This window comes from Scleropages formosus, chromosome 2 (genome assembly GCF_900964775.1).
Source record: "Scleropages formosus chromosome 2, fSclFor1.1, whole genome shotgun sequence".
Lineage (NCBI taxonomy): Eukaryota > Metazoa > Chordata > Actinopteri > Osteoglossiformes > Osteoglossidae > Scleropages > Scleropages formosus.
The window spans coordinates 40,364,703-40,390,637 of NC_041807.1; the positions used below are offsets into that span (position 1 = coordinate 40,364,703).

At 48.5% G+C, this 25,935-nt stretch overlaps 1 protein-coding gene across 1 annotated transcript in view; it reads left to right on the forward strand.

Moving 5' to 3' along the window:
* The window catches only part of cfap74 (cilia and flagella associated protein 74), a 53,211-nt gene extending 27,498 nt beyond the window's left edge, over positions 1 to 25,713 (forward strand). The window contains exons 22-39 of the mRNA XM_018746684.2: positions 506 to 634; positions 8,033 to 8,120; positions 10,511 to 10,684; positions 10,981 to 11,114; positions 12,239 to 12,515; positions 12,908 to 13,069; positions 13,224 to 13,384; positions 14,296 to 14,430; positions 16,876 to 16,985; positions 17,148 to 17,203; positions 17,446 to 17,565; positions 17,909 to 18,064; positions 18,144 to 18,258; positions 19,243 to 19,397; positions 22,991 to 23,123; positions 23,343 to 23,467; positions 24,355 to 24,492; positions 24,852 to 25,713. Coding sequence (XP_018602200.2) covers positions 506 to 634; positions 8,033 to 8,120; positions 10,511 to 10,684; positions 10,981 to 11,114; positions 12,239 to 12,515; positions 12,908 to 13,069; positions 13,224 to 13,384; positions 14,296 to 14,430; positions 16,876 to 16,985; positions 17,148 to 17,203; positions 17,446 to 17,565; positions 17,909 to 18,064; positions 18,144 to 18,258; positions 19,243 to 19,397; positions 22,991 to 23,123; positions 23,343 to 23,467; positions 24,355 to 24,492; positions 24,852 to 24,980 — 2,497 coding nt within the window. The 3' untranslated portion in view covers positions 24,981 to 25,713. The remainder of the gene's footprint in view (positions 1 to 505; positions 635 to 8,032; positions 8,121 to 10,510; positions 10,685 to 10,980; positions 11,115 to 12,238; positions 12,516 to 12,907; positions 13,070 to 13,223; positions 13,385 to 14,295; positions 14,431 to 16,875; positions 16,986 to 17,147; positions 17,204 to 17,445; positions 17,566 to 17,908; positions 18,065 to 18,143; positions 18,259 to 19,242; positions 19,398 to 22,990; positions 23,124 to 23,342; positions 23,468 to 24,354; positions 24,493 to 24,851) is intronic.
* The last annotated feature ends 222 nt before the right edge of the window (positions 25,714 to 25,935 follow it).

Below are 25,935 nucleotides of genomic sequence, written 5' to 3' on the forward strand. Positions count from 1 at the left end.
GGAATACGGCTGTAGGAAAACTCGCCGAAGCCCTAGAACATTGTCCAGCTCCTAGAATGAAGCACATGTCCTTCTTTGGTGGGAAGATGTATGCGCCTGGGATGGTGCATCTATGAAGTCCCCTGGTAGAGAGCCATTTATATCACAAGCTACGGCATGTCCTTGCCACAGGGAAACTGTCTGTGGGATCCCATGGAAGTAGGTCACTTTCATGGTACGAGTGAAAAATGAGGTCTGCGCACTTTCTTCATCGCACATGACGAACTTTGAGAAAAGAGCCGGTGCTCAAGTTGCCGCCCAGTGAATTTGTGTAGACATTTAATACCCAGGCTGGCAAAGCTGACCATAGTGACTTTCTTGTTTAGAAGTTTGGGACTCTAGTTGGCACTACCCTGCTGAGGGGGGCTTCATTCATTGTTCAGATGGCATGTAACACTCATGCGAGGTCCTCACTGAAGATCTGGGGTGGACATGGCACCACTCTACCATCTATGCTTCGTTGCAGGGCCAGCACCACTCTGCGCCTCACTTTCCAGGTGTGCAAGGAGCTGAGAAGTCACATGGAGATCCTGCCGAGGACAGGCTACGTGCAGGCGCAGTCCACCTTCCATGCACAGCTCAAATTCCTGCCCAGGTGAGTCCTAATCCATCAGGCTTTGGTTTCAGTCTCCATCCTCCCCAACAAAGTGACCTGAGGGCATTTCCTACAGGGCCTCTCAAGCACATTTGTATGTATTGGCCCAGTTCTCGTATAGGGCGACTTGTCGTGGGCTTCCTGCAGTTCCTTCTGACATTTATGTATTTTCGCCACTCAGAGCTGTAGTTAGATGACTAAAACTTGTAATTTATAAGTCCGTCACATTGTCAACCACCACTTGTCCCAAGCGTGGTCACAGTGAGCCGGAGCCTAACCCAGCAACATTCGGTGCAAGGTTGAAGGGCGAGGGAACACACCCCGGACAGGATGCCGGTCTGTTGCAAGGCACCCCAAGCGGGGCTTGAGCGCCACGCCACACCACCTTTTATTTATAAGCAGCTGAGCAAAGCCTTTTTGATGCATGAAGGAAATAAATGCTGGTTTGAAGAAAGTATGAAAAAAGCATCAATTATATGATCTGAGTGAACTGCCAAAATCATTTGTTTCTGAGTGTGGTAATAGCAAAAAGGTAAGGAGGTGTGGGTGTTTGTCCATTTAAAAGCCACGCCCACAGTTGCCATGGCCATTTAGCAAAATGTCAAGGGATAAGTAACTGTTTTTGTGTTCATTTAATAAAGCAAAATGTTTTTTGTCTCACAAGTGCAGCTGTGATGTAGAAGTATTTCTGGTGAGATTTGTGAAGTTTTCATACAGCGCTGCTAGAAAGTATGTGAAAACTTGTGTCCCTTAGTTTAACAAAATAAAGACAGACTATAGCATACTCTATGGGTACGGTATTGTACTGTGTGTGTTTACCTTATATCTAATAGTATGCTGGCACACAAGAGGGTGCTGCTGTTGCGTAATTTATGGTTTTTCCATCTCAGTTTTTGCACCTTGACGTTTCTTCGTTATTGTTGTTTTCATGCTAGCTGTTCCTTTCACTGCTCCCTTATACGCGCAGCATCCTTCCTTCACTATCGTATTTATAGTCGATACGGCTAAACCTGGTTCCCGTGCTGCAGACGATAATTTTTGTCAACCTCCATATTTACTTATTATTTTCAATTTCATCTCCAAATCGATTGGTGTACACTTGCAAGATGATTATTATATTTTCCTTCAAGTGCACATTTACTTCCAGGCATTGTGAATAATGAAAAGAGTAAAAAATATACGAGAAATGCACTACACAACAAGAGGAGATACGTTCACGGCTTAAAACACGCGGGAACCGGGAAGATGCAACTTCCTCCCTTGTCTGGTTGTGCTGACTTGCGCTTAACATATTTCAGATGTTTTACGTAAAATAAAAGTGCTATCCGTAAATAATGGTTATGCCAGGAATTATTATGTAAATCTGGATTCTACATAAGTCGAATTTACGTAAGTAGAGGGGTGTCTGTATATCGATCTTAAAAACTGTCCACTGAAACGTCTTCATCGATGTGTGATGCTACTGAGCCACTTCTCGTAGAAGGCCGTGGTTCCTCGGGAGCTGTGTGCGGTGAACGTTGGCTTAAAGAAGTAACATGAGAATGAACCATGAGGACAACCCTACTTTACTGTTACCAACTTTACCAACTATGAAGGCAGGTCAAAAAGAGTCCGCAATAAACGTTCGTTAAAAAAAGTCGAGACCTTATTGCAGTGCTTTTTGAGTTACCCTTGTCATTCCCTTTTCCCCAAAATGATCGTCAATCTGGAATATGGATGTAGACACCTAATCAGCCGCGCTATCCCCACACCCATGGTGAAAGTGGTTCATCATAGCGCTCCGGTTGTGATGCCTGCGCACAGGCCCCTCACACCCAAGAATTTGTAGCACTGTAAGCAAAATGTTCTAAATGGTCATTGATTATGAATATTAAAGCAAGATGACAGTATTAATTAAGTCCCTGAATATTTGACTGTGATAGATTGTTGCTCCAAGTGGCGGAATGGGCTACCATTAAGGCCCCTAATGGCTCTGCGGTGTAATAAAATCAAAGTGCTTGTGATTTTGGAGCGAAATAGCTGAGTTGTGTGCCAGTTAAGCCAAGGAACCGGACAGCCTTCGGCCCGTGCGAGAGTTGTGTGCACATGGGGTGTCGTTTTCACCCACCCTCTCCGCCTGGCACCAGGGCACGTTGGCGGTTAAGGGGATTTGTGGAACGGTGGCAGGGCTTCCCACGACAGACGTCAACGCCGCACGCCATTGGCCACACACCAGCAGGGGGGTGATAGGCCGAGGGGGCGGGGTGGGGCACGTGCGTGAGCGGAAAGTGGCGCGGCGGTAATCTGCTTTGGTGAATCAGAAGGTTTTAAAAGTGCGGATTAGACAGACATTAGCGCGAGTTCGTCCTCTCGCTCTCCTCCCCTCTCATCTCGTTTCTCCGCTGGCTTTCGCCAGCGTCCCTTCACCCACCTAGTCCTCTCAGGCACCGCTGTGCTTATGTAAGGTCAAACAGAAGGGTGCCATGTGACCATTAAAGCAATAACATTTTATGTTCAAATGATTCAAGTGAACAGCTTCTGGGTTTTTTGAGTTCTTAATGTAAATTTGTGCTGATGTAGTGTATAGTGTTAGGGAACACGCTATAGTTACATTTCTGTATAAGGGCAAGCGGAGAATATTATAATGATATAAGTAGAGTGTAATATATGTAATATATTTCATATCTATTTAATATGTAATTACAATACTTGAATACAGTGATATGTGCTATAAATCACTTTGTATTGAAGCATCTTATATGCATGACATACAAAAGCAAATAATCTGCAGTGCTGATGCATTTACAAGCAAATTTGTAACAGTATGGCCCAGTGACGCAGCAGGGAGCACTGGTACCTCACAGTTCTTGAGCCATGGGTTCGAATCTGGCTCAGTCTGTGTGGTGTTTTGAATGTACTTCCTCTGTCTGTGTGGGTTTGTTCTGAGTGCTCTGGTTTCCTCCCACAGCCTGAGGACACGTGTTACTGGAACTGCTGACCCTAATTGTCTGTAGTGTGTATGTGTATAAGAGAGAGTTTATGAGTGTGTGATTGCCCTGAGATAGACTGGTGTTCCATCCAGGGCATCCCCTGGCTCATGCCCTATGCTTGCAAGATAGACTCCAGACCACCACCACCCTGCATTGGACAAGCAGTGATTGATTGGTGGACAGATGCGGCTAGATGCTTACATTTCCTGAACTTAAATCACACATTTGGGACTAGGTCTCCCAGATCTGTCCACATGTCATCGGTAGAGCTCGTTTACACTGTGTGGGCGGTGATTCGAAGTGAAGTGTACAGTTCCACCCCCCCACGCAAATATCCCAATCCAGCAGTCCCAGTCCCTCTTTAAAGCAGAAGTTCTGAAGAGGCCGTAGTCACGTAACCCAGCTATTCTTCGTGGTCTGGAGCTGTTTGTTGGCTCACAGCACCGTGCCCTGACTTGGACCTGCATCATGCCAGATACAGCTTTTAACTGCGCAGCTCTGCTTAATCACGATCTGTAATGACTTCTCTCAATGTACGTTCTCTTTTTCCACCTCAGGTTTATTAGTGTGATTAAACAGTTATGAAACACTCGTGCTCCCAGGGCTGAAGTGATTTTTTTTTTTAATCCTCAGCGATTCGTAGACACAAAGTCTGTTTTCTTCTGTTTGCTTGGCTTCTCGGAGCCTCGGGAAAGTAAAGAGCATCGCTGTATCGAAGCAGTGGAGAAGAGGGTGGAGATGAATATTCTTGTTATTTTACGCTGCTTCAGTACTTAGTTTGATCCAATCATGATTTATTCTCCTACAGCCTTTGCTGGGCCAGAGTGCTGTACAGTACAGGGGGAAAAAAATCTATGATGAGGTCTCTTGAATAGTCTTGTCAAGGCCTGGTAAACAGGAGATTACCGCTGATGTGCTCCAATTTCCCAGAATTCATGTCCCCGGCGGCCTTTTCCTACACCATGCGAGCAGGTATGGACAAATGTCCAAATACACTAAGTACATCAACTCTGAAATTCACAAACGTGCTGGCAGCTGTGTCCGCTGCAAGGTCCGAGTATCAGATCTGTTCCCTTTTTTTCTTTCCCGCATTTGACGAGAAATCATTAATCCCTGTGATCTTTTTTTTAATCTTCTTGCTCTCGTCGCTTTCTGCAGGAACGAGAACACCACGCGGAAGCTTGTCGCGTTTAGTGTCGCGGGGGCCATCTTTCCGGATCTTCTGATGTAAGACATCAGCTATCGTTTAACGGACGAATGAGCTCGTCTGAATTTGACAAGGAAGCCAGTGGGGACCTTTTCTTTATTTATTTCTTGGTCTTCTTACATCAGCCCTGCATGTGGCTTCTTAAAATGACACTTGTCATAACATGTTATGTGGCTGTAACCGCCGAAAATAGGATCTGTCCGTTGATGGCTCAGAAGGACATAAGATAATTAGTTGGGTCTCCACTGCCACGAAAAAGTCCATGTTTAAAGAGGTTTTTTTGGGTTTGCGCTTGTTAATGATGCACATTATTTCTGTGCATGTTCCCTACAGCTCAAATATAGTCGGTAGTTTCTTTCCTGGTGCAAAAGCCTCTTCAGATCCTCATATGTTTAGCTTTGCGATACCCATCTTTTTTTTTTGTTTAATTTTTCATCAAGAACACTCCGCAGGGAAGTGGCAAAATGAGCTGACATCATAGCACCAATCTGATTGGTTCAGGGGAGCTGACATCATGGAACATGCTACTGCGATTGGCTACGAGACAGTGACATCATTAAAGAGTGATGGTATGATTGGCTGAGGATTTTGGCATTGCAGCTCTGATCTGATTGGCTGAAGGTCCCTACTATCCTAACGCTGATCCAGTTGGCTGCAGGGCACTTTGGAAGGAGCTGACAGTGGGAGCAGTGGCGCGATACACCACTGCTCCAGGGACAGATGGGCCCGATGCCGCCCCGCCGGGCTTCCCGCTCTGCTCTGCCAATCTAATTCAGGAGTCACCGTCAGCAGGGAACGGGCGGCGCCGCTAGTACATCATCCGCTCGGCGGCGTGGGGATAGAGGGCCTTGTTCAGAACATCATAGTAAACACGTTCAAGTTGTCAGCCCACACCTGGTCCACTTAAACACCACCCAGCATTTGTCTCTTGTTAATCACTAGGATAGACTGACCCACGATGATGATCTCATTGTTCCTACTCCTGGGAAGTAGTAGTAATGTTTCTCTCAACCAAATAACTTTCACTTTTGCACCATTGTGCAGCTGGTTGTTTTCGAGTTAGAAAATTTCACAAGGTTATAGCACAATGTGTTTTCTGGGATTTGAATGAGCAGCCTTCAGGTCGGAAATCCATGTTTGGATGGTTCACGTTCTCACGGGAACTCTGAACACTTGGTTTTCACTGGATGGGACTTGACAACAACAACATACAGGTCTGCTCTCGCAGGGGGAGATGGTGCGAGCCAGTTTCAGGAAATTAGTGTATGAATGAGAATACAGTGGTCTAGACAGCGAACAATACATTTTAATAAAATATACTAATTCCATGAGCCAGTGTCCTCCCAGGGTGTACCTGTACTCTGCCTCATGCCCAGAACGTCTGGCATAGACTCTGAACCACTGCGACTGTACAAGTCGTCGTTATGAACGAATAATGACAAAGTGTTAAAACTTTTAGCTATTTGCAAACATCTGCCGTGGTTCAAAGTTAAATATGGTATATGAAGTGTATTACACAAGTTGTAGTGTCACCTTGAGGTTTCGTTAAATAAAGATGTACCATTTTTGTTACATAATTTAGGTTGTACGTCTGCGGTCGTGCTCTGCTGCGGTTGGGCGAGTGTAGAAATATATAACAATATTTTCATCCCCATGGCAACGTTAAAAGCCAAAGTGATTTTAGAGCCTATCAATGCTTTTCCGAAGATCACACATCTGGAAGCTCCATTAAAATCATGTTCAGCCACTTTCCAGAGGGACGAGGTTGGCGACGTATGCGTGCTACGCTAATGGCTGCAGACCGTTTCATTATTTCACTTTTGTTTATCTATATTTAACTTTAAAAGCATCTCTGTTTCGCTTGCAGGAATTTGTGGGTTTCGGTCGTTATCCCTTTATCCAGCTTTTTTAGTTGTAATCAAGTTGCTAGATGTCCCCGACGCTCCGGCAAGTCCGCGGCGCTAATGAGCCCGTTTGTAGAGTTTACACAATCCCGTGCTCAACGGCGAGTCGTCCACTCGCACCCGGCACAGCTTTCGCCTTAATGAGAAGCCCCTTGTTCATGGATTCCAGTCTCCACTAATCTGAGACACTGATGGACAGCTGCAGTAATACGTAGCGGCTTTTGACCACGCACCCCCTGCCACTCTAATATGTATATTTAGCACGTTGTCTTTCTTTTCCTCTCAATGGGTCTCAGTGGTTCCACCTCGTTCGACAGTGTCGCTCTTCCAACCTCTCCACTTTGCTATTTGAACATGCTGAATATCTTTCTCTCACTGCTGTCCTCAAGATTTAAATGGTTCCGGGTGGTTCAGGACTTCGTCTTGTGACCAACGGGCCAATTGATGTCCCGCTGTTACACCCATGAGTTTGGCTGGCCAACCTGGTCCTGGAGGGCCGTACTCCAGTAGGTATCGGGCCATACATTTCGATTAGTACCTCATTTACACCTGAAACACCAGATGAGGCGACTCGAGCCAGCATGCGCTGAGCAGGGTTAACGACCCCTTCCCTTGAGCAAGAAACTAAATTGAAACCTCAAAGAATACCCACCTGTGTAATTCGCTAGAGGATAACACCGTTAATGTTTTGCACTGGATAGAATTGGCTTCTACGTCTCTCGAAATCATTAAAGGGTTTGGTTGCATATCAGGGTCGGCAGGTACCCTACCGGTTGGAGACTTCACCTTTGCAGTCAGAAGATCAGGCTTCCAATCCCCACTCCTGCATTAATACCCTTGGTCAAAGTACTTGCCTTGAAATGATACAGTAAAATTACCCAGCCACATAAATGGGTATATGATTTTAAGAAGCATGATGCATAAACCTCATGTTGGAAGGTACTTTGGAGAAAAGCGTCACATAAACCAAGGTAATGGCTTCTGATGTGGTTTTGTTGAAAGCCTCACATCTTTGGGGAACCACACAGACGCAAGGAGCCATTATCCATCATCACCCGGTACTCTTTTCACCACCCTGCACCTCCTCAGGGTGCCGTCAGCCCCCTGCTCCCTGCTTCCGCTGAGAATCCAGCGCCACCGCAAAGGACAGACGTTGCGAGAAAGAATCGCACAAGTGTTTATTGTGCTGAATGTGTTTATTGACCACCTGGGTGTGATATCTGTGTCTCGGGTGCCTTCAGATAGAGGTGTCTGATCCTTTTCATGGCATCGCTCTTCATGGCTGGCGTGAAACTTCTGCTTATTCTGTGTGTCCCAGGTCTTCCTTGCCCAAGGATGCATCTCAGTTCTTCGACAGCGAGACCGGAGTCCTGGAAGTCCCTTTGACCATACAGGTGGCAGATCAGGTTAGTGGTCCGCGTTGCCTTGTTGAGACCAATGACATTCATGGAAAGAGGCCTATGATAATGATCTTTTCAGATGAGTCCCATCCTTGACATTCACTCAATGAGATCAATACAAATCTTCCATTGCCACTCTTTGTTCTGTATACTAATGATGTACCCCTGATTGGGTTTTAACACAGTTTAAAAAATTAATTCAAAAGTAAAGTTTTAACTTTTCCATCCTGTCTTCAGCTTGATCTGTAATGGATTTGATCTTGTCTTTTACAACGGAATAATTTTTACACTATCAGAAGGCTGGAGGCAAGCAACCAATAGCCACTGTATTTGGTGACTCAAAGGCATTTTCAAATGCTGATATTTAAAAGGTTGAAGTTCTGCCTTTGTGACTGCTGTGATTTCCGTGATGTTTGGGGAGAGTTGAGCGACTCAGTTCTCAGTGAACCTCACGCTGATGTCAGGAGATGGTTCTCAGCTTTGGTCCTCGCAATCCACTGCCTGGAGTGTTTTTCAGTGCTGCAGCTAAATTCATCAATACCTGAACTTATTCCTTTACCAGATGGTTAGGGTAAGTGACAGAGGTTAGGATTAAGGTTAATGGCAGGTGTTAGGGAAAGTGATTGGGGTTAGAGTAAGTGATTAGTGTTGGGGTAAGTGATAGGGGTTAGCGTTTACTTTTGTCACAGTTTCCTAATATAAATTTACTAGAATCAACGAGTCCAAAAACGCAAACGCCATTTAAGGTGGCTGGAAGAACAACACTAAACAAGTACATTCTATGGCACTAAAGCGTCGCAATCCTCTGGGCGTCGTCTGAACCGTGCGTTCGACGAGCACTTTGGTCAAGGCTAATTTGTTCAGTGAACAGCTCAGTCAGGGTTAATTAAGTTCATTTGGAACAAAAACGGGTTACAGAATGGGGGTTAAGGACTGCTGATGCAGGGTGGTGTGTGGAAGTGGGGCTGCTGTGGAAATGAATCATCTAATTCCTCTCCCTGGACCCAGTTCAGCTCAAAATGCCACCATGCACTTTTCTCTCCCCCCCCTCCCTCTACCCCCCCGCCGAGAGGGGCGGGGGGTCCGCGCATGCTGCTCGCCTCTCTATCCCGCCCTGCAGAGTCTCTGTGCGGGGGCTCAGAGACGCACACAGAGAGCGCGCCTGTCCTCCGGCTCTCAGCCTGCCCACCCACCAGTCTGGCACATGCTCGTACCTGGGGCCCACGGCGAGGAGGGCGGGGCCAGGCTTCAGTAAACAAGGTCACCTGCCAGCACTAGGCCTTCCACGTCACTCCAAAAGCATCGCTCCGCAACGCTCGGCGTCATGACACTGCGTGATGCTGCTCGGCAGATCAGCCGAGTGTTCGGCGTTGTTTTCCTAGGGTTTTGTTTGCATCTCTGTGTTTGTGTGCATTTTTTTTTTTTAAATATACCTCAAAACTAGAGAGAGATTGAATCGTAAGGCATCTCCTGAGCCCATGTGTTTTACCGAACCCGGGCACTGCAGATTGCATCACAGGTTGTGTCATCTGTGGGAGGTTAAACAGCCCACATCGTCAAGGTTACCGCGGCACTGTGGGAAGGATGGATGTGTGTCCCTGGTGCAGAGCTCACCGGCGCCCCCTGCCAGCTGCTTCCGCACAGCCCGTTTTCGCACCTGCACCATGATGCGTGCTGCAACACGGCTTACGGTGGCGACCGAACAGCAGTATGGTGATTTACCCGTTTATACGGGAGGGTAATTTTCACTGCGCTATCACGAAGTAAAGGTGGTCCCTCGGCTGACGACAGGGTTCCATTCCTTCTCGTCATAAGCCCACTTTGTCGTTCGTCACAAACCTCCCAATACCGCATTATATTTTTCACTAATGTCACCCATTATTAAAAGAATACATAAAATAATAACATAAATACAGTACAGTATAATTATACTTCCATGCAGCACTATAATTTTCCGTTTGTTTTTCAGTTTTTCTTCCCTTTTTCTTTTCTGCGCTAGGACTACACTCCTGTTCTCAGTTGCTAGCGATTGTAAAAAAAAAAAAGAAGGAAGTTAAATGGAATCACAGAGGAAAGGTTTTGTAAACAATTTTTTTGTAAATAAGACAGTCGCTGATTGACACACTGACTGAGTCAGTATGAAATTTGGTGCAGTCAACCAAAAGTATCTTACAGCAGATGGAGCGCTCAGCCTATGGTCATAAGGCGCGCGTGTTTGTTACTAGAAGATGACCTCTGCGTTCCATGGTCAAGGGTGCGGCAGCAGGATTGGGTTTTGAGCACAGAACCTTCAGCCTTCGAGGCGTTGACCCTCACCTGCACGTTTCCCACCGGCCCTTCTGTCGGCACCTGATCTCCGCTTGAAACCGGTTCCCAAAGTGTCTTTTGACCCTCAGGTCCACCTCATTGCGTTCACGGTCTACGCCATCCTCACAAGCTCTGACCTGGAGTTCGACGTGACCGACGTGGACTTCGGCCACTGCTCCGTCTTTGAGTCGGTGAAGACGGTCGTTCGCCTCACAAACCTCTCCCTCCTCCCCCAGGACTTTGGATTCGTGGGAACCCCGAAGGTAGGGCATGTGCCCGAGTCGTCCTGACAGCACCGGTCGGGGTGGCCGGGGGGGGGGGGTAGTAGTACACTGCTTCGCTCACAGCTTCAAAGACACACATATACCACTTCTGTCATCCCACACATTGCTTATCAAGGGTATTTTGTGTGTGTGAGTCCCAAAAAGCAAGGTTCATCTGGATATGACTAGAGGAAGATCGCCATCTATTGGTTTATAGCTGCTCCTTCAGTTGTGTGTTCCTTCAAGTTGGGACAGAAAGAAGTGCTTTGTGTGTCTTTTTGTCTTCTCCTCCCTAGTACGTTGATATTCAGCCCAACCATGGCTTTGGAACATTACTCCCCTTGGAAACTCTGGCAATGGACATCACCTTCGGTCCCAGGAAGTCTGGGAAGTTCACCTTTCAGCTTGTCTGCAAGTCCGGAATTAACAGGTACATAAGACACCTGAGCTGTATGAGGAGGGCGACTGGCAACACAACCTGATATATACAACTAATGGCTGCTACACAAAGCAGCAAACGATACACTGAATTTACATTTATTCATTTACTGGACACTTTTCTCCAAATGAAAAACTCGACAGTTTATCTGTCTGATACCACCATGTTGCTGGTTCACATCCTTCCAGTAGCTCCTATAGAAGTGACATTCAAATAGCAAATACAGAGATACTCATAGCAGATGGTGTTGGGTTCATTTATGGAGCTATCAGGAGAGAAGTGGCTCTCAAAGAGATGGGTTCGAGACCTTGAATGTAGGAGGGATTCAGCAGCTCTGAGGGACCAGCAGCCTTTCTAATTTGGGAGTGGGACCACCGAATGGCCAGAGATGAAGAAACACAGCACTCTTTCTGAGAAGTAAATGGTAAATAACTGAAATGGAAAACTGAACACACTAGCTAATGCAGTGGCTGTAATATTTATACTAGTGGTTATAGATTCTATTGGGGCAGCAGGTTGTATAGTGGTTTAGTCCCATCGCTGTACAATCACAGAGACCTATTTTTCAGTCTTTGCTCCTGCTCTGGTACTATTGACCAAAGTAAAAAAAAAACAATACTTCCCCTGTTTTATAAGTGAGTAAATCAGTGTAAATGGCTGAGTGTACAAACCTTACATTCTAAGAAAACTTGGAGAAAACACACACGCACAGTCTGAAACCGCTTTTCCCTAGCGGGGTCGCGGCAAACCGGAGCCCAACCCAGCAACCAGTTCGTCGCAAGGCACCCCAAGCAGGACCATACTTTTGTAAGGGGGGTGCAGCGGCGCAGCGGGTTTGACCGGGTCCTGCTCTCTGGTGAGTTGGAGTTCGAGTCCTGCTTGGGGTGCCTTGCGACGGACTGGTGTCTCCTCCCTCTCCAGCCCTGTGCCCTGTGCCCTGTGACCTGTGCTGCTGGGTTAGGCTCTGGCTCGCTGCGACCCTGCTCGGGACAAGTGGTTTCAGACTTTGTGTGTGTGTATGTGTGTGTACTCTTGTAACCAGCCAGTTTATGACAAATTCTTTTTCTTTCAAGCTGCATATAGTCTGACAGTGTTTTATGGTCAAACTCCTGCAGGGAGTTCAGGCTGTCATGCCAGGCCGTGGGGGTCCACCCTCCCCTGGAGCTGTCGCGCTCCCAGGTGGAGTTTGCAGCGACCGCGCTGGGAGACTGCGCCGCAGCCGTGCTGCACGTCGTCAACCCGCACACGGGAAGCAGTGAGCTCACACGGCCCATGCCCCGCATCGGCAACGGCCCCATCGCCCCCGTCGGGCCCAGGCTGTTCGAGTTCATCCTCCCGGAGAATGCCGAAATCAGCATCGCTCCGGCTGTGGGTCGGGTCCTACCGGGACAGGTGAGATGTCAGAGATACTGCACAACAGCGATACATTAGGCAATCATTTCATCCCAGTCAAATTTCATATATACATATTTAATAGTGATTATTGTTTTCACTCGTGTCTTCGTCTGACACTTTTCTACAAGGTGAATTACAGTGTTAATCTACCTACAGTTATTTAGCCATTTATACAGCTGGGTAACTTTACTGGAGCGATGTAGAGTAAGCACCTTGCTCCAGGGTACTGCGGCAGGAGGCAGGATTCGAACACGCCGCCTGCTTTGACAGGTTTCGCCTATCTGCACGGCTGAATCGTCTGACAGAAGCTGTTCGTGGCATTTCGCCCTCTCGTGGGTACAACAGCAGACCCTGCGTCGCCGTGACCGGAACCTGCCTTGTGTTCTCAGAGGTGCCTTGTCCAGGTGTCCTTCCGGCCCCAACTGCGCGAGCAGCAGGTGCGAGAGGAGGCCGTCCGTCTGGTGTGCGAGGCCCACGGGCAGCGGGAGAAGGAGGCCGAGCAGGCCGAGCTGGAGGCCCTCGCCAGCCTGCAGGCCGAGCCGGAGGTGCCCGTGAGTCACCCCGGAGACCCTGTTCCCACTGAGCCCTCAGTGTTGCTGTGACCCCGTTCCGTTGTGCCGTTGGCTCGTTAAAAAAAAACCATGATCATCATAGAGGTGGATTGACCTCCGCCGACCTGAGCCCTTTTCGTTTCTGACCCTGAAGAAGAAGGAGCCGCAGCCGGACCCAAAGGCAAGGGGCAAGAAAGCGGCACCCGCGCGCCCCCCGTCCAAGCCCATCCCGAAGGAGGAGCCCGTTAAGGCACCCCCACCCCCCAAACCTCGCAGCCCCTTCTTGCCCCCCAGCCCAGAGGACATCCAGGAAGGGTAAGACACCCTTCAAGACTCATCGCTGCAATTGCTTGACGCAAGAGATGAGTTTTCCAAACCGAAATGGTCTCACTGTGTCGCAACTGGGCCCGAAGGTGCCACGTGTGCTCGGAATAATAACCATATTACCCAGATATGTCGATGAATTACTGCAGCTTCCATCGGACACCGTGAACTCATTTCTCTGCAGTGTTTCTAGAACAGGAGTACGATCTGAGCTCAACTCCACAGTACACTTGAGGAAAATATAGGGGTCCTCAGCTTAACGCGACTCCGACCACTCGTACCTACGACGACCATCCCATCAGCCTTGTCGTATTATTTTTGAGTCCTTGGGACGCTATCGACCGGCCGCCAGGAACCATATTCCCGAATGATTGTCAGTGTGTCTATCGGTGATTACGTGTTATTTACAAAACGTCGTTTTATCCACGGAGCGTTTCGTTTATGATTCCATCCAAGCTACTTTTTTCCGGTGCGAAAAAAGTTTTTAGAAATGAAACTGAAAATAACTGCAGCATGAAAATGTTATCATGTTATAAAGTAATTGTATCATTATTCCATATTATATTTAGAACGTATAATACAAATATAACATTAAGGGAGTTCCAAACTTACTGAGCAAAGTGAATTTATGACGGGTTGTTGGAACGGAACCGTTTTAAATCGAGGGCCACCTGTATTCCACTCCAGTCGAAAACGCTCGCTGAAACGCAGTCGTCACGATTTAAAAAATAAATCTGCGTCTTTTTCCGTACACGCACGACGCCTTGCTCATATTTCATGTACGCCGCCCCCTATCGGCGGCGCTCGTCCTTGCGGCTTGTGTTTCCGTAACGCACCGCCGTCCAAGTTGTGCCATGTGGTGCCGTCAGATGCTCGGCAGCAGGATCTCCTGTCTCTTCCAGCTCGCAGGAGTACATGGCGGGAAAGACCTCCCTGCTGCGTTCCTTCCCCGGCCGCGTCCACCGCTACGTCGTGCCGTGTTTCGTCTCCGACGGCGACGCCCCGGACCGCGGCCAAGGGGAGGGGCTTCCATACAGGTACCCTTCACACGTACGCTCCTCGAGGTCTGTGTGGTGACTCTCCTTCACGAGGGACCTCATCCTTATGAGCTCCAGATCGCAGCCTGGGATCGCTGCGCTCGATCGGGTTTTTCCTCACCGGGATGACAGCGTTTGCAGTTCCGTTCTCGGCGGAAGTCGAGCTGCACGTCCTCGTGCTCTAAGGTGCCCTTCATGAGACGGCAAACTTCCACAAAGGGGAAAACGAGGAGTAATTTGGTCATTTCATAATGAGCTATCGGGGGTGTTTTGGCAACCAGACGATGTCAGTGAGGCTTTTGGTGACCTATTACCGATTGGTAACCGGTAACCAAGAGAATTCTGGGAAATCAGTAAATGGTAATGGAGTGATTTTAATGCTTTAATCACGGGGGGATTTTGGTAAATTCAGCAATAACTTGCTGCTGGGGTACTTTTAGAAATCTCCTAATGGCTAAAAATGGAAAATTTGGTAACGGTGATGGGGTGGATTTTAGTCAGTTGTTGCTGTGAAAACGGGTGTATGGTAATGTGGTAAAGGACAACGAGGACCTCGGCTCAATTCCCACCTCCCGCTGCCGTACCCTTGATCAAGGTCCTTACCCTGAATTGATACAGTAATAATTACTCCGCTGCATAAATCACTTGAGTCGTTATAAGTAGCTTTTTGCACAAATGTAATTACTCTGGAGAAAACTGACAGCTGAATTGAATAATTTACATTTATTCACTGAGCAGACACTTTTCTCCAAAGTGACTTACAATGGATACTATGTAGTGTTATGAGCCCACACACCTTATTCACCATGGTGACTTACACTGCTAGATACACTACTTACAATGGGTCACTCATCCATACATCAGTGAAACACTCTCTCTCTCTGTGTCACTCACACACTAGGGGGGAATCTGAGCAACGTGTCTTTGGACTGTGGGAGGAAACCAGAGCACCCGGAGGAAACCCACGCAGACACGGGAAGAACGTGCAAACTCCGCACAGGCTAAGCGGGGATCAAACCCACGTCTTCTCACACCACCAGCGCTACTCACTGCGCCACCGTGACACCACAATATTAATGTTACAAATTTGTTACTTCTGATCAAATTCGTTTCCAGAATAGAGTTAACTTTTTAATTTATTGCACAGTACTTTCAGGACCATTGTAAACTCTGTAATAAGAAATACTATGATGGGTGAGGAGTTAGTGCTGATGGCGCACAGTTCCAGAGTCCGGGGTTTGAGTCGTTGCAGAGTTTTGCAAGCGTTCGCTGTAGGTCGGGGGTCTTGAAATTGCAAACGTCAGAGGGCCAACCGCAGGGCTCGTGCTCAGCGCGCGGGGGCTAACGCAGTCACACTTCTACTTACCATAGTATAACAGGGAAACAGATCTTTACTATTAAAGGACATTTTTAAACCCTTCTCTTTCACATTGTGATATTTGTGCATGGAATAGTAGCATTCTGAGCAAGATATAGTACAAATGTCCATAAAACGATTATCAGCCATGCATATGCACCATCTCGCTCACCTTGGAATTTTGTATCGTTAAGTAGTGCCTCTGTGTCACAGCACCTGGGCGGTGTGAGAAGACGTGGGTTTGATCCCCGCTCAGTCTGTGTGGAGTTTGCATGTTCTCCCTGTGTCTGCGTGGGTTTCCTCTGAGTGCTCTGGTTTCCTCTCACAGTCCAAAGACATGCTCTCAGGTTTACCCATAGTGTGTGTGTGTTCCACTGATGTATGGATGAATGACCCAGTGTAAGTAGTGTATCTAGCAGTGTAAGTCACCGCGGTGAATAAGGTGTGTGGGCTCATAACACTACACAGAGTTCATTGCAAGTCGCTTTGGAGCAAAGCGTCTGCTAAATAACTGTAATGTAAAATGTGTCGGAATGCTTTGTTGTTACATCGATGCCTAACATTACATTCTTTCATAACTGCCATTCTCTCTTTGCAAATCAGGCAGGTGGCATTTCAAGTACGCAGCAGTTATCTGGAAATTGTCTCTGCTCAAGACCTGCGTTTCTTCTTGTTTTCGAAAGGGCCACACTGGGGGAAACTGCAGTGACCTGTTGATTTCCAGAAGGAAGGCATGTAGTTGACAAGCCTTAGCGAGCTTCCTTAGTTTTAAGAGCAGGACGATGAGGGGCACTGAAGGGGCACTGAAAACATACAGCAAAGCACTTTGTTCGCTGCGGGTGTGGTGTCAGAAGAACGACTTTACACAAACACTTGAATGCACCGAGGGCCGTATTACCGCATCTTGCGGGCTGGTACTTTGAGACCCCTGCTCTGGGTGGTAGAGTTTCCCTCCTCAGTCCAAAGATGTGTGGTTCTAGGCAACTGGTGAGACTCCTCTGCTCTGGATCCAAGAGCGGGTTCGACGTGGGGGGCGTATGTGGCTTCCATGATTTCAGCTCATACACGATCCTCCTGTTTTCCATCAGCCTTCATAACACCCTGTACCTGGAGGTGCGCTGCCCTGCCGTTCGGCCGTACTTGGCTGTCGTCTCCAGCGGTGGCTCCACTACCGTCAACTTCCAGGAGGTGGCGATAGGTCAGCCTCTTACAGATTTGCATACGGATTTGCATAACATGTTCCGAAACATAACCGCGTGACGCGTTTATTATGAGAATTACAACACTTACACCTCAGTGTCTTCGTCTGTCTCTCATCTCTCACGAGATGTCATCTGTCCTTTTTGTTTTGCCAATTCAGGCCAGACGGCGAAGCAGAGAGTTGCGGTGAAGAACTTCTCCGAACGGACTTTGGAAGTATCCTTTCGAAGTGAAATACCAACATATGACGTGGCAGGTAAATGCAGCCGGTGTAGCGGGATGAGACTGCCTTGCTGCTGTGCCACGGAGCAGGGCGCCAAACGGGAAGCGTGTTCCTTGAGTGCCAAGCTGTGCGAATGGGTGAAGAAGTGTGCGGTGTACAGAAGACCCATGTCAGCACATCCGAAAATAGCCGTGATGACAAGTACCCGCGACACCCTTAATGAGGGCATTATCAGCTCAGATCTTCCCTTCTGGATGTCAGCAGTCCCTTCACGGTGCTAAACGCCCTGAGGCCTTTGGCACCTGGTGCGATGCACTCCATTCTGCTGGGCTTCACCCCCGACGAGACCAAAGAGGTGAGTGGGGAGGTGAAGAGGGCAAGGTGGTCATACACACTGGCACACACACTGCTAGCCTCATCCTGAGACAAAGAGTGGCCCATGTTGCTTAGCTTGTTCATTTTCCATGTAGCCCTTCCCCCTTAATGTCTCGTAGTTAACCGCACATCATACTGTGTATAGGCAGCAGTAATGTCTAAACGGGGGTGCACATGAAGCTGTTCTGGGCCTTAGACAGAGAACAGAAGCTCTGAGGCTGCAGTGATGCATTCTGGGTAATTTACGAGGAAAACGTAGTGCCCCGTCAGTGGGCGGTAAGACAGTGAACGTTTGAACATTCTGAGTCTTTGACGGTCCGCAGTACTATGACACGGTGGACATCAAGAGCAGGGAGATGAGCCTGCAGCTTCTGCTGCTTGGAGTTGGTGTTCAGCCCACGGTGACCTGCGTGTACGACGGGGACCTTATGGATTTTGGATATGTGTTGGAAAAGGAGGGCGTCTCACAGGTGTTCACGGTACGTTGGCCCCTTGACCTGTAACTCGACTCACTGCCAGCGTCGGCAGCAGCGTTGACCGAGTTCTGTCACTGCCCAGTTGCAGAACACGTCCACGTTGCAGGTGAGGTTCTGTGTCCACCTGGATAGCCTCAGCAACCACCAGCAACAAGGACTCCCAGAATTCCTCACACCAGGCCTTGCTCCCACCGTGGGTGAGACTCCTAGGGCACTAAACCTGACCTAATTCCAAAGGTTTCTATGTGTTTGAGGTGAAAAATGAGCTGTTGATGTAATGAATGTGGAAAAATCTAAAAGCATGAAATGCAAGGTGTTTTATGTTTCAGTATAAATGAGTACAGATTTGGCTGTTTTGAAGCTTTTGGTAAATAACCCTTATAGATATTGTACGATTACACACACACACTGTTCGAACTGCTTGTCCCACACGGGGTCACAGGGAGCCGGAGCCTAGCCCACTAACACAGGGCAAAAGGCTGTAGGGGGAGGGGACACACCCAGGATGGGACACCAGTCCATCACAAGACACCCCAAGCAGGGCTCAAACCCCAGACCCACCAGAGGGCAAGACCCGGTCCAACCCATTGCGCCACCGCACCCCCCCCCCCATCTGTACGATTACATAGAAGTATATTAATTCAATTCACCTATTTGTCATTATATGACAAAATTCAATGGAAGGTTCGACTGAATTAAGAAATAAATTAGTTAAATTAATAAATATTTCCACCACGAGCGGGGTGCGGTGGCGCAGTGGGTTGGACCACAGTCCTGCTCTCCCGTGGGTCTGGGGTTCGAGTCCCGCTTGGGGTGCCTTGCGACGGTCTGGCGTCCCGTCCTGGGTGTGTCCCCTCCCTCTCTCCAGCCTTACGCCCTGTGTTGCCGGGTAGGCTCCGGTTCCCCGTGACCCCGTATGGGACAAGCGGTTCTGAAAATGTGTGTGTGTGTGTGTATTTCCACCGCTTTGTAAAAGGCCCTGAAATGTATACATTCAGCACAATTTGACACCAACACCGAATGCGTAGTTCCTTTTAATGTAGCTCACATATGAACAATTCACTAAATGTTGACGGGTAGGCCATAAAACATGGTCTCCATATCGATCTTGAAGATAAGCCAGAGAAATGTGTGTCGACAGGACGTTTCCACTTGGCGTGACACCAGTTTCCTCCGCTCAGGTACACAGAACTACAGTAGCACGTGTGTGTTCAGCGCATCACCTGCAGAGGGCACCATCCCCCCGGGGAAAACCCAAGAGGTCACGGTCACCTTCCAGCCCGACCACGAGAGCCTGTACTTCTCCGACAAGCTGAGTGTGGAGATCATGAATCAGGTGCCATCGGTCATCCTCCTTCTCCAAACATCCCTGAGCTGAGCTGATCCCATGAAGGATGAGGTGTAAAGTCGGCTTTGTCCTGTAGGGGGTAGGGCAGTGGTCAGCGTTCATCAGTTCTCCAGCGCAGCCGTGGGATCTGGAGGAAACAAGTTTACAAGTTTCAAGTTTATTGTCATAGGTACAAGTACTGTGTACAAGTATCATGAAATTCTTCTTGGATGCTTCTCCACAGACTATGGACAAGACAGAGACAATACAAATACTGCACAAACAAAACAATGACAATGACAGTAATGCTAATAGCAATGACAAGAAATAACAGTAACAATAATAATAATACCGGTAGACAGCCAGAGAGCTCAGAACGTGAGAGAATGCAAATGCTTAAAGTGGCAGTGTAATTTACCAATGCGCTTGGGTGGAGAAGTCCAACTCTAGTTACTAAAGGTGGCACATTGGTGAGTGTTGTATACTCTTACAGCAGTGTGGTAAAAGCTGCTCCTGTACCTAGCAGTGTGGGTTCGAATAGACCTGAGCCGCTTTGCAGATGGCAGAGAAGAGAAGAGTCCCTGTGCGGGGTGACTATGATCTTTCACGATGCGCATCGTCTTTCTGAGGCAGCGTGTGGTGTAGGTGTCCTCGACCGCTGGTAGCTGCGTGCCGATGATTTCCTGAGCTGTTTTGACCACCCTCTGTAGGGCTTTCTTGTCCTGTATGGAGCAGCTGCCACACCAGGATGTAATACACCCTGTGTGAGGATGGACTCCACAGCACACCTGTAGAAGGTGGTGAGGACTGTAGTGGACATCCTGGCTTTCTTCGGACGCCTGAGAAAGTGGAGACATTGGTGGGCCTTTTTGATAGTTGATGTTGTGTGCTCAGTCCATGTGAGTTTGGCAGTGAAGGTGACCCCTAGGAATCTGAAGCTGTTGACCCTCTCTATAACGTCCCCTCCTATGTAGATGGCTGCATTAGCCGTATCCTGTTTCCTGAAGTCAATCACCAGCTCCTTAGTTTTACTGGCATTGAGAGACAGGTTGTTGTCCTGGCACCACTCTGCTAGGAACCCCACCTCCTCTCTATAGGCCGTCTCATCGTTGTTGGTGATCAGACCCACAATGGTGGTATCGTCAGCAAACTTTATGATGGTGTTGGAGCTGTGCCTGGCCACACAAGTCATGTGTGAATAAGGAGTACAATACCGGGCTCAGGACGCTTCCCTGTGGAGTGCCAGTGTTGAGGATCAGTGGGGAGGACGTATTACTGCCAATCCGCACACGCTGGGGTCTGTTGGTGAGGAAATCCAGGATCCAGTTGCACAATGTGGCACTCAGTCCCAGCCCTAGTAGTTTCTGGATCAGCTTGGTTGGGATGACAGTGTTAAATGTTGAGCTATAGTCCACAAATAATAGCCTCGCATGGTAGTTTTTATTGTCCACCTTCCACCTTCCTGCTGTATTCCCGTTTCACGCTGGCAATGGCTCTGCGGAGCTTGTACACGTCCGTGTCTCTGGACTGAAACGCGCAGGTTTGCGCGCGGATCTTATTTCGGATTTCAGCGGTAATCCACGGTTTTTGGTTGGAATGAGCGAACAGTTTTATGGGGTATGCAGACGCTTAGAGAGTACCGAAGTCCGTGACCACTGTGGCATACTCGTCCAGATTGGAGGATGAGTTTCTGAACGTGTCCCAGTCCACGGAGTCGAAGCAGTCCTGGAGCCTTTCCTCAGCTTCCGGTGTCCGGCGCCGCACGGTGCGCGTCACAGGTTCCTCTCGCTTCAGTTTCTGCTTGTAGACCGGAAGCAGTAGAATCGAGGCGTGATCTGACCGCCCGAGGTGCGGACGCAGTAGAGAGCGGTACGCACCTTTGTGTGAAGTGTAGCAGTGGTCAAGGGTGTTTGAGCCTCTGGTGGGGCCAGGGGATGTGCTGAATGTATTCTGGGTACACATTCCTGAAGTCGGCTTGGTTCAAGTCCCCAGAGATAATGAACAGTCCGTCTGGGTGCTTGTTTTCGTACTTAGTGATGACGTGGTACACTCACTCACAAAAAGGTGCCAGTGTGGCCCTTCGCTAGTCGTTCTGGTGTCTGGAATAACATTTTCCCAGCTGAGATGACACACTTCCTGCTAAAAATAGGGGTCGTGGCAGGAGAGCGTTGAATTAGCGCAGCCAAGATGGAATATGGAAGCAAGATGGCCCAAAAGGAGCCCTTTCCTACTCGGCACACGCAGCACCCTGAGTAAGGAAATGACTGAAGGGGCTGACACAACGCACTGCGAACAGTTCACGAGTAACACGAGCTGACAGCAAGCAGAAGGCTAGTAGACAATGAGTAGACTGAGTACGTGGTGAATACATGAGCAGCAGACTGAGTAGACTGTGACTATGTGGCGAGTACATGAGTGTGAGTAGACTGAGTACAAGGTAAATACATGAGTAGAAGAAGCGAGTAGACTGTGAGGACATGGCAAGTAGTTGATTATAGGCAGTAAGTAGACAGTGAGTAGACAGCAGGCAGACAGTGTGTTCTGAGCCCCCCCGGTGTCATCTCTCCGTGTTTTCCCATGATCCTCTCCTGGGCTGGGTAGGCGTGGGCGGAGTCTAAACAAACTCACCTGTGATACACACCTGTCATACTGAAGCTTCCAGTGTCAGATTCACAATGTCTACATGATTGTCATTCGGTGTGTATTACTGTACCATATGATTATTGCTACATTGTTACACTCGTATAGCGAATGCTTTCTGCAATAGTAGAACTGTTTACATGAGTGTGTGTGTGTGTGTGTGTGTGTGTGTGTGTGTGTACGGCCCTGCTTGGGGATTTGCGGAGACACGCTGAGCAAAGCACTCTCTTCAGGACAATCTCAGCATTTCAGACAATAGCAAACTGCTAGTGGGGTCACGCTTATCACTCTGATAATTACTCTGCTCTGGCAGGAATTAATTACCCTGGTACGCAAGCGGCTATTCCTGGTTCGTTCGTCTCGCTGCCACCAGGAACACACTGAAAGAAGACGTTTGAAATAGTAATCAGTTTACTGGACCCACGTCCTCCTGACACACAGCCATTCAATTTTGTCCTCTCTGGAGGACACACATTTTTCAAGTGTATCTCCCAGACTGTACGTAGTTTAATTTCGAGTCATCATACATCTTACAGGGGACATTCTGGGGTTTTCTACAACACCACGTGTTTTTTTTTGGAGGGGGGGGGGGGGGGCTTGGACAGTTTTCTAATCCTAGAAATGGGTCCAAAAATCTGTTTGAAATCCTAAAAATACAACACAAAAGCCCTTTTTTGTTGGGTACAGAAAACAGCAACAAAACTGCGACGAAACAATTCTTCGCCAAATGTTATTTTATACGTTGATATAATTTACCAAACACCTTCACCAAAAGCAGGTAACTGAGCTATGACATTTTTACAGCTATTTGGGCATATTTGAGTGATTCAAAGGAACTGGCTTTTAATGAGGACACAGTAGTAGGGCTCCTTCTGGGATGTGAACCCGCAACCTTCTGGTCGCCGGTCCACTACCCTGGATAAGCAGCTGGAGCAATGCTCTGTCGTTGTTCTGCTCTCCAGCAAACGGTGTGCACGTTGAAGCTGAAGGGCGCCGCCGCCAGGCGCCCCACGTTCCTGAGAGGTGGGGACCCCCTGGGTGTGACCATCGAGTCCCTGGCCACTCTGCCCCCTGGGGAGGACACGAAACAAGCAGGTACTGGGTTTACGACTCTATATCATTCACATTTATTGACACCTGGTAAGAGTGGAAATAAAGATGCAGCATCATGCCACATCGGTGTTATAGGATCCTATTGTAGTGTTAACTGTGGTATTACTAGGGTAACGCTGCTGCTGTAAGGAGGAGGTGTAGCATTGTTGTGGCCTCTGAATGCCGCACTGGGCTGGGTTCTCTCCCCTCTCCTCTCCATAGCAGATGCGGACAAGGCCCCGCGAACCGTTCTGCTCACGTTCAGCGCGCTCCACACCGATGACTCGGTGCTCCCAGCGGTCCGCCAGCTGGAGGTGGGCTTCCTCCGCTGGGCCCAGGCCAAGAAGGTATCGCCTCGAACCCTCACCCGGCCGCCGCAGCAAGAACGCGCTCCAGCACTTGTCCAGCCAGATACACTATTACTGCGTTTGTCCTCAAACAACTTTACACACACACGAGGTTTTCATAGTTTGTAACACTGTGTGTAACGCTGTGTGTCCCCGCATACTTTTAATGTTAATGTAGCTCAAAGTTACTCAAAAAGCATAAAATGTGTTAGTTCTTTGTGTTTGTTACAGCTCTTTCTGAGATTTGTGCAGAACTGAACAAGGGAATAACTCTGGGGACATGTGTTCTATTAAGATTTTACTGACTGTGACTTAGAGGTAAAAGTGACTTCAGAGTTACGAACAAACCAAGTTATGAACAGACAGTTGTGTTCGTGAGCCGAAGAGCCGGTGCAACAATATAATTGCTGTTTCTAAAAACAATGTAGAATTAAATGGGTCGTTCAGAACAGCTGTTTATTCACAGGGACTTAACGCACTCACACACACACACATTGTCTGAAACCGCTTGTCCGAAGCGGGGTCGCAGCAAGCCGGAGCCTAACCCGGTGGCACAGGGCACAGGGCACAGGGCTGGAGGGGGAGGGAACACACCCGGGACGGGACGCCAGTCCATTGCAAGGCACCACAAGCGGGACTTGAACCCCAGACCCACCAGAGAGCAGGAACAGGCCAAACCCGCCACGCCACTGCGCCCCCCTGTGTGTAATAAGTAATACACAAATTATAGGAAGGTCAGCATCTTTGTTCTGTTTTGTAAAAATAAGAGTTATCATGCTTCAGGTTGTCCTTTTCCAGCCGTGCCGGATGCCTCGGGGGGAGGGGCCTCTCTCTGTGCCGAGCTGCTTACGACAGGTAGGTCCTGCTCTGTGTCCCTCGTCCTCCAGCAAGTCATGGAGCTATGCTGGGACAACCTGGCAGCGCTACAGCAGAAGGGCTTCAGCGTGGAGCCGCCTTGCGACACCCTGGACATGGGCACCCAGAAGACCATCACCGTGACATGGGCGCCCCCTGTTGGCTACGGGGTGGGCGGCCTCTTTACTTCTGATTTGCGGGGGGTTGGGGGGGGTGAGACAGAACGCACACCTCTGTTTAATTCACACTGGGTTATTAATAGCTGCCAGACTGTGTGTGTGTGTGTGTGTGTAAACACGCTTCCCCTCACCAGGGGACCCGCTTGTCTGTCTGTGCGCAGAATGAAAACAGGGGCGGGTCGTTTTCCCCACATGCAGCACATTTCAGGACACATAAAAGAAGTAAATATTGTGGTTTTCTTGTACCTCGGGACTTGACCGGGTCTTTGGGACAATGTGGCTTTTCTTCATCTAAATGCCACTGACCTTCATGATTTTTACTGTAGTAACGGGAGGGTGTTGTGTCACAGCTGGACGAGGTGGTGCACGCCACAGCACAGCTCAGCCTGAAGGGAGATGACGTGGAGGTGTACAACGTGACCCTGCTGGCCGCCATTATGGAACCCGCCGGGCTGGAAGCCACACCGTCGGCCTGTTGACGAGAGCGGCTGAGCTGCACGCTGCACCCTGGAGGTCGGGACTGAATCTACTGTACACGTGACGCTGTTTGCTACTTCCTTTTTCGCAAAACGGATGTTTTTCTCCAAAGTGACTTACAGTGTTGACCACTCAGCTGGGTAATTTACCCTTTTTCGAGGGTATTATAGCAGGGTTTGAACCAAAGACCTTCTAGCGCAAGCCACCTAATTTGTTCATTCAGCAGCTCTAACCACTACGCCCCCTGCTGGCCCAACAGGTCAAAGTGTCAAAAGCAGCACTGGCACCTACAGTCAGAAGGGACAGGGATCCCAATGAGCCGCCGTGAAGAGCTCCTTATTCACTTTTAATCGGAAGCATTCAAAGAGCTCATTTGCAATCGGGTGGGCAGCTACTGGAGGGATGTGAACCAGCAACATGGTGGTGCGACAGAGACGAGCTGCGTGGTCCATAATCCCGCGTCTGTGTCCAAAGCCCTTTGTCGTTGATGACCTTCCGTTTCTCCGAGTTGTGCGTCACGTTGGAGAAAAGCGGCTGATTAACGAACGTAACTGTAACGCGACATAAACGAGATGTAAAATGCAGTCAGTCGGCTCTAACCTTTCGATCCGGAATGTTCTCAGAATGCAGTATATAAACAGCACACTTTTCCTTCACTTTTTTCTATTCACTCCTTGCACTGCAATTTTTTTTATGGCTATTTTCAATCTGCAAATGAATGTGAAGCAAAACTGACATTGGCTGTTTTATTTTTAAGGTCACAAGTTTTAGTTTTTTGTATCTGAAAACAGGTGTCAGCAGCAGTAAATTTTTGTTTTTCTTTTTAACGGATCAGAATGTACTACTACTCCCCGGGTTACGAACGAGTTCCGTTCCTCAGTCTGTCTTTAAGTTGAATTTGTACGTAAGTTGGAACAGTTCGGTACAGTGTGTATCTAAGGTGAGTGAGTCACATAT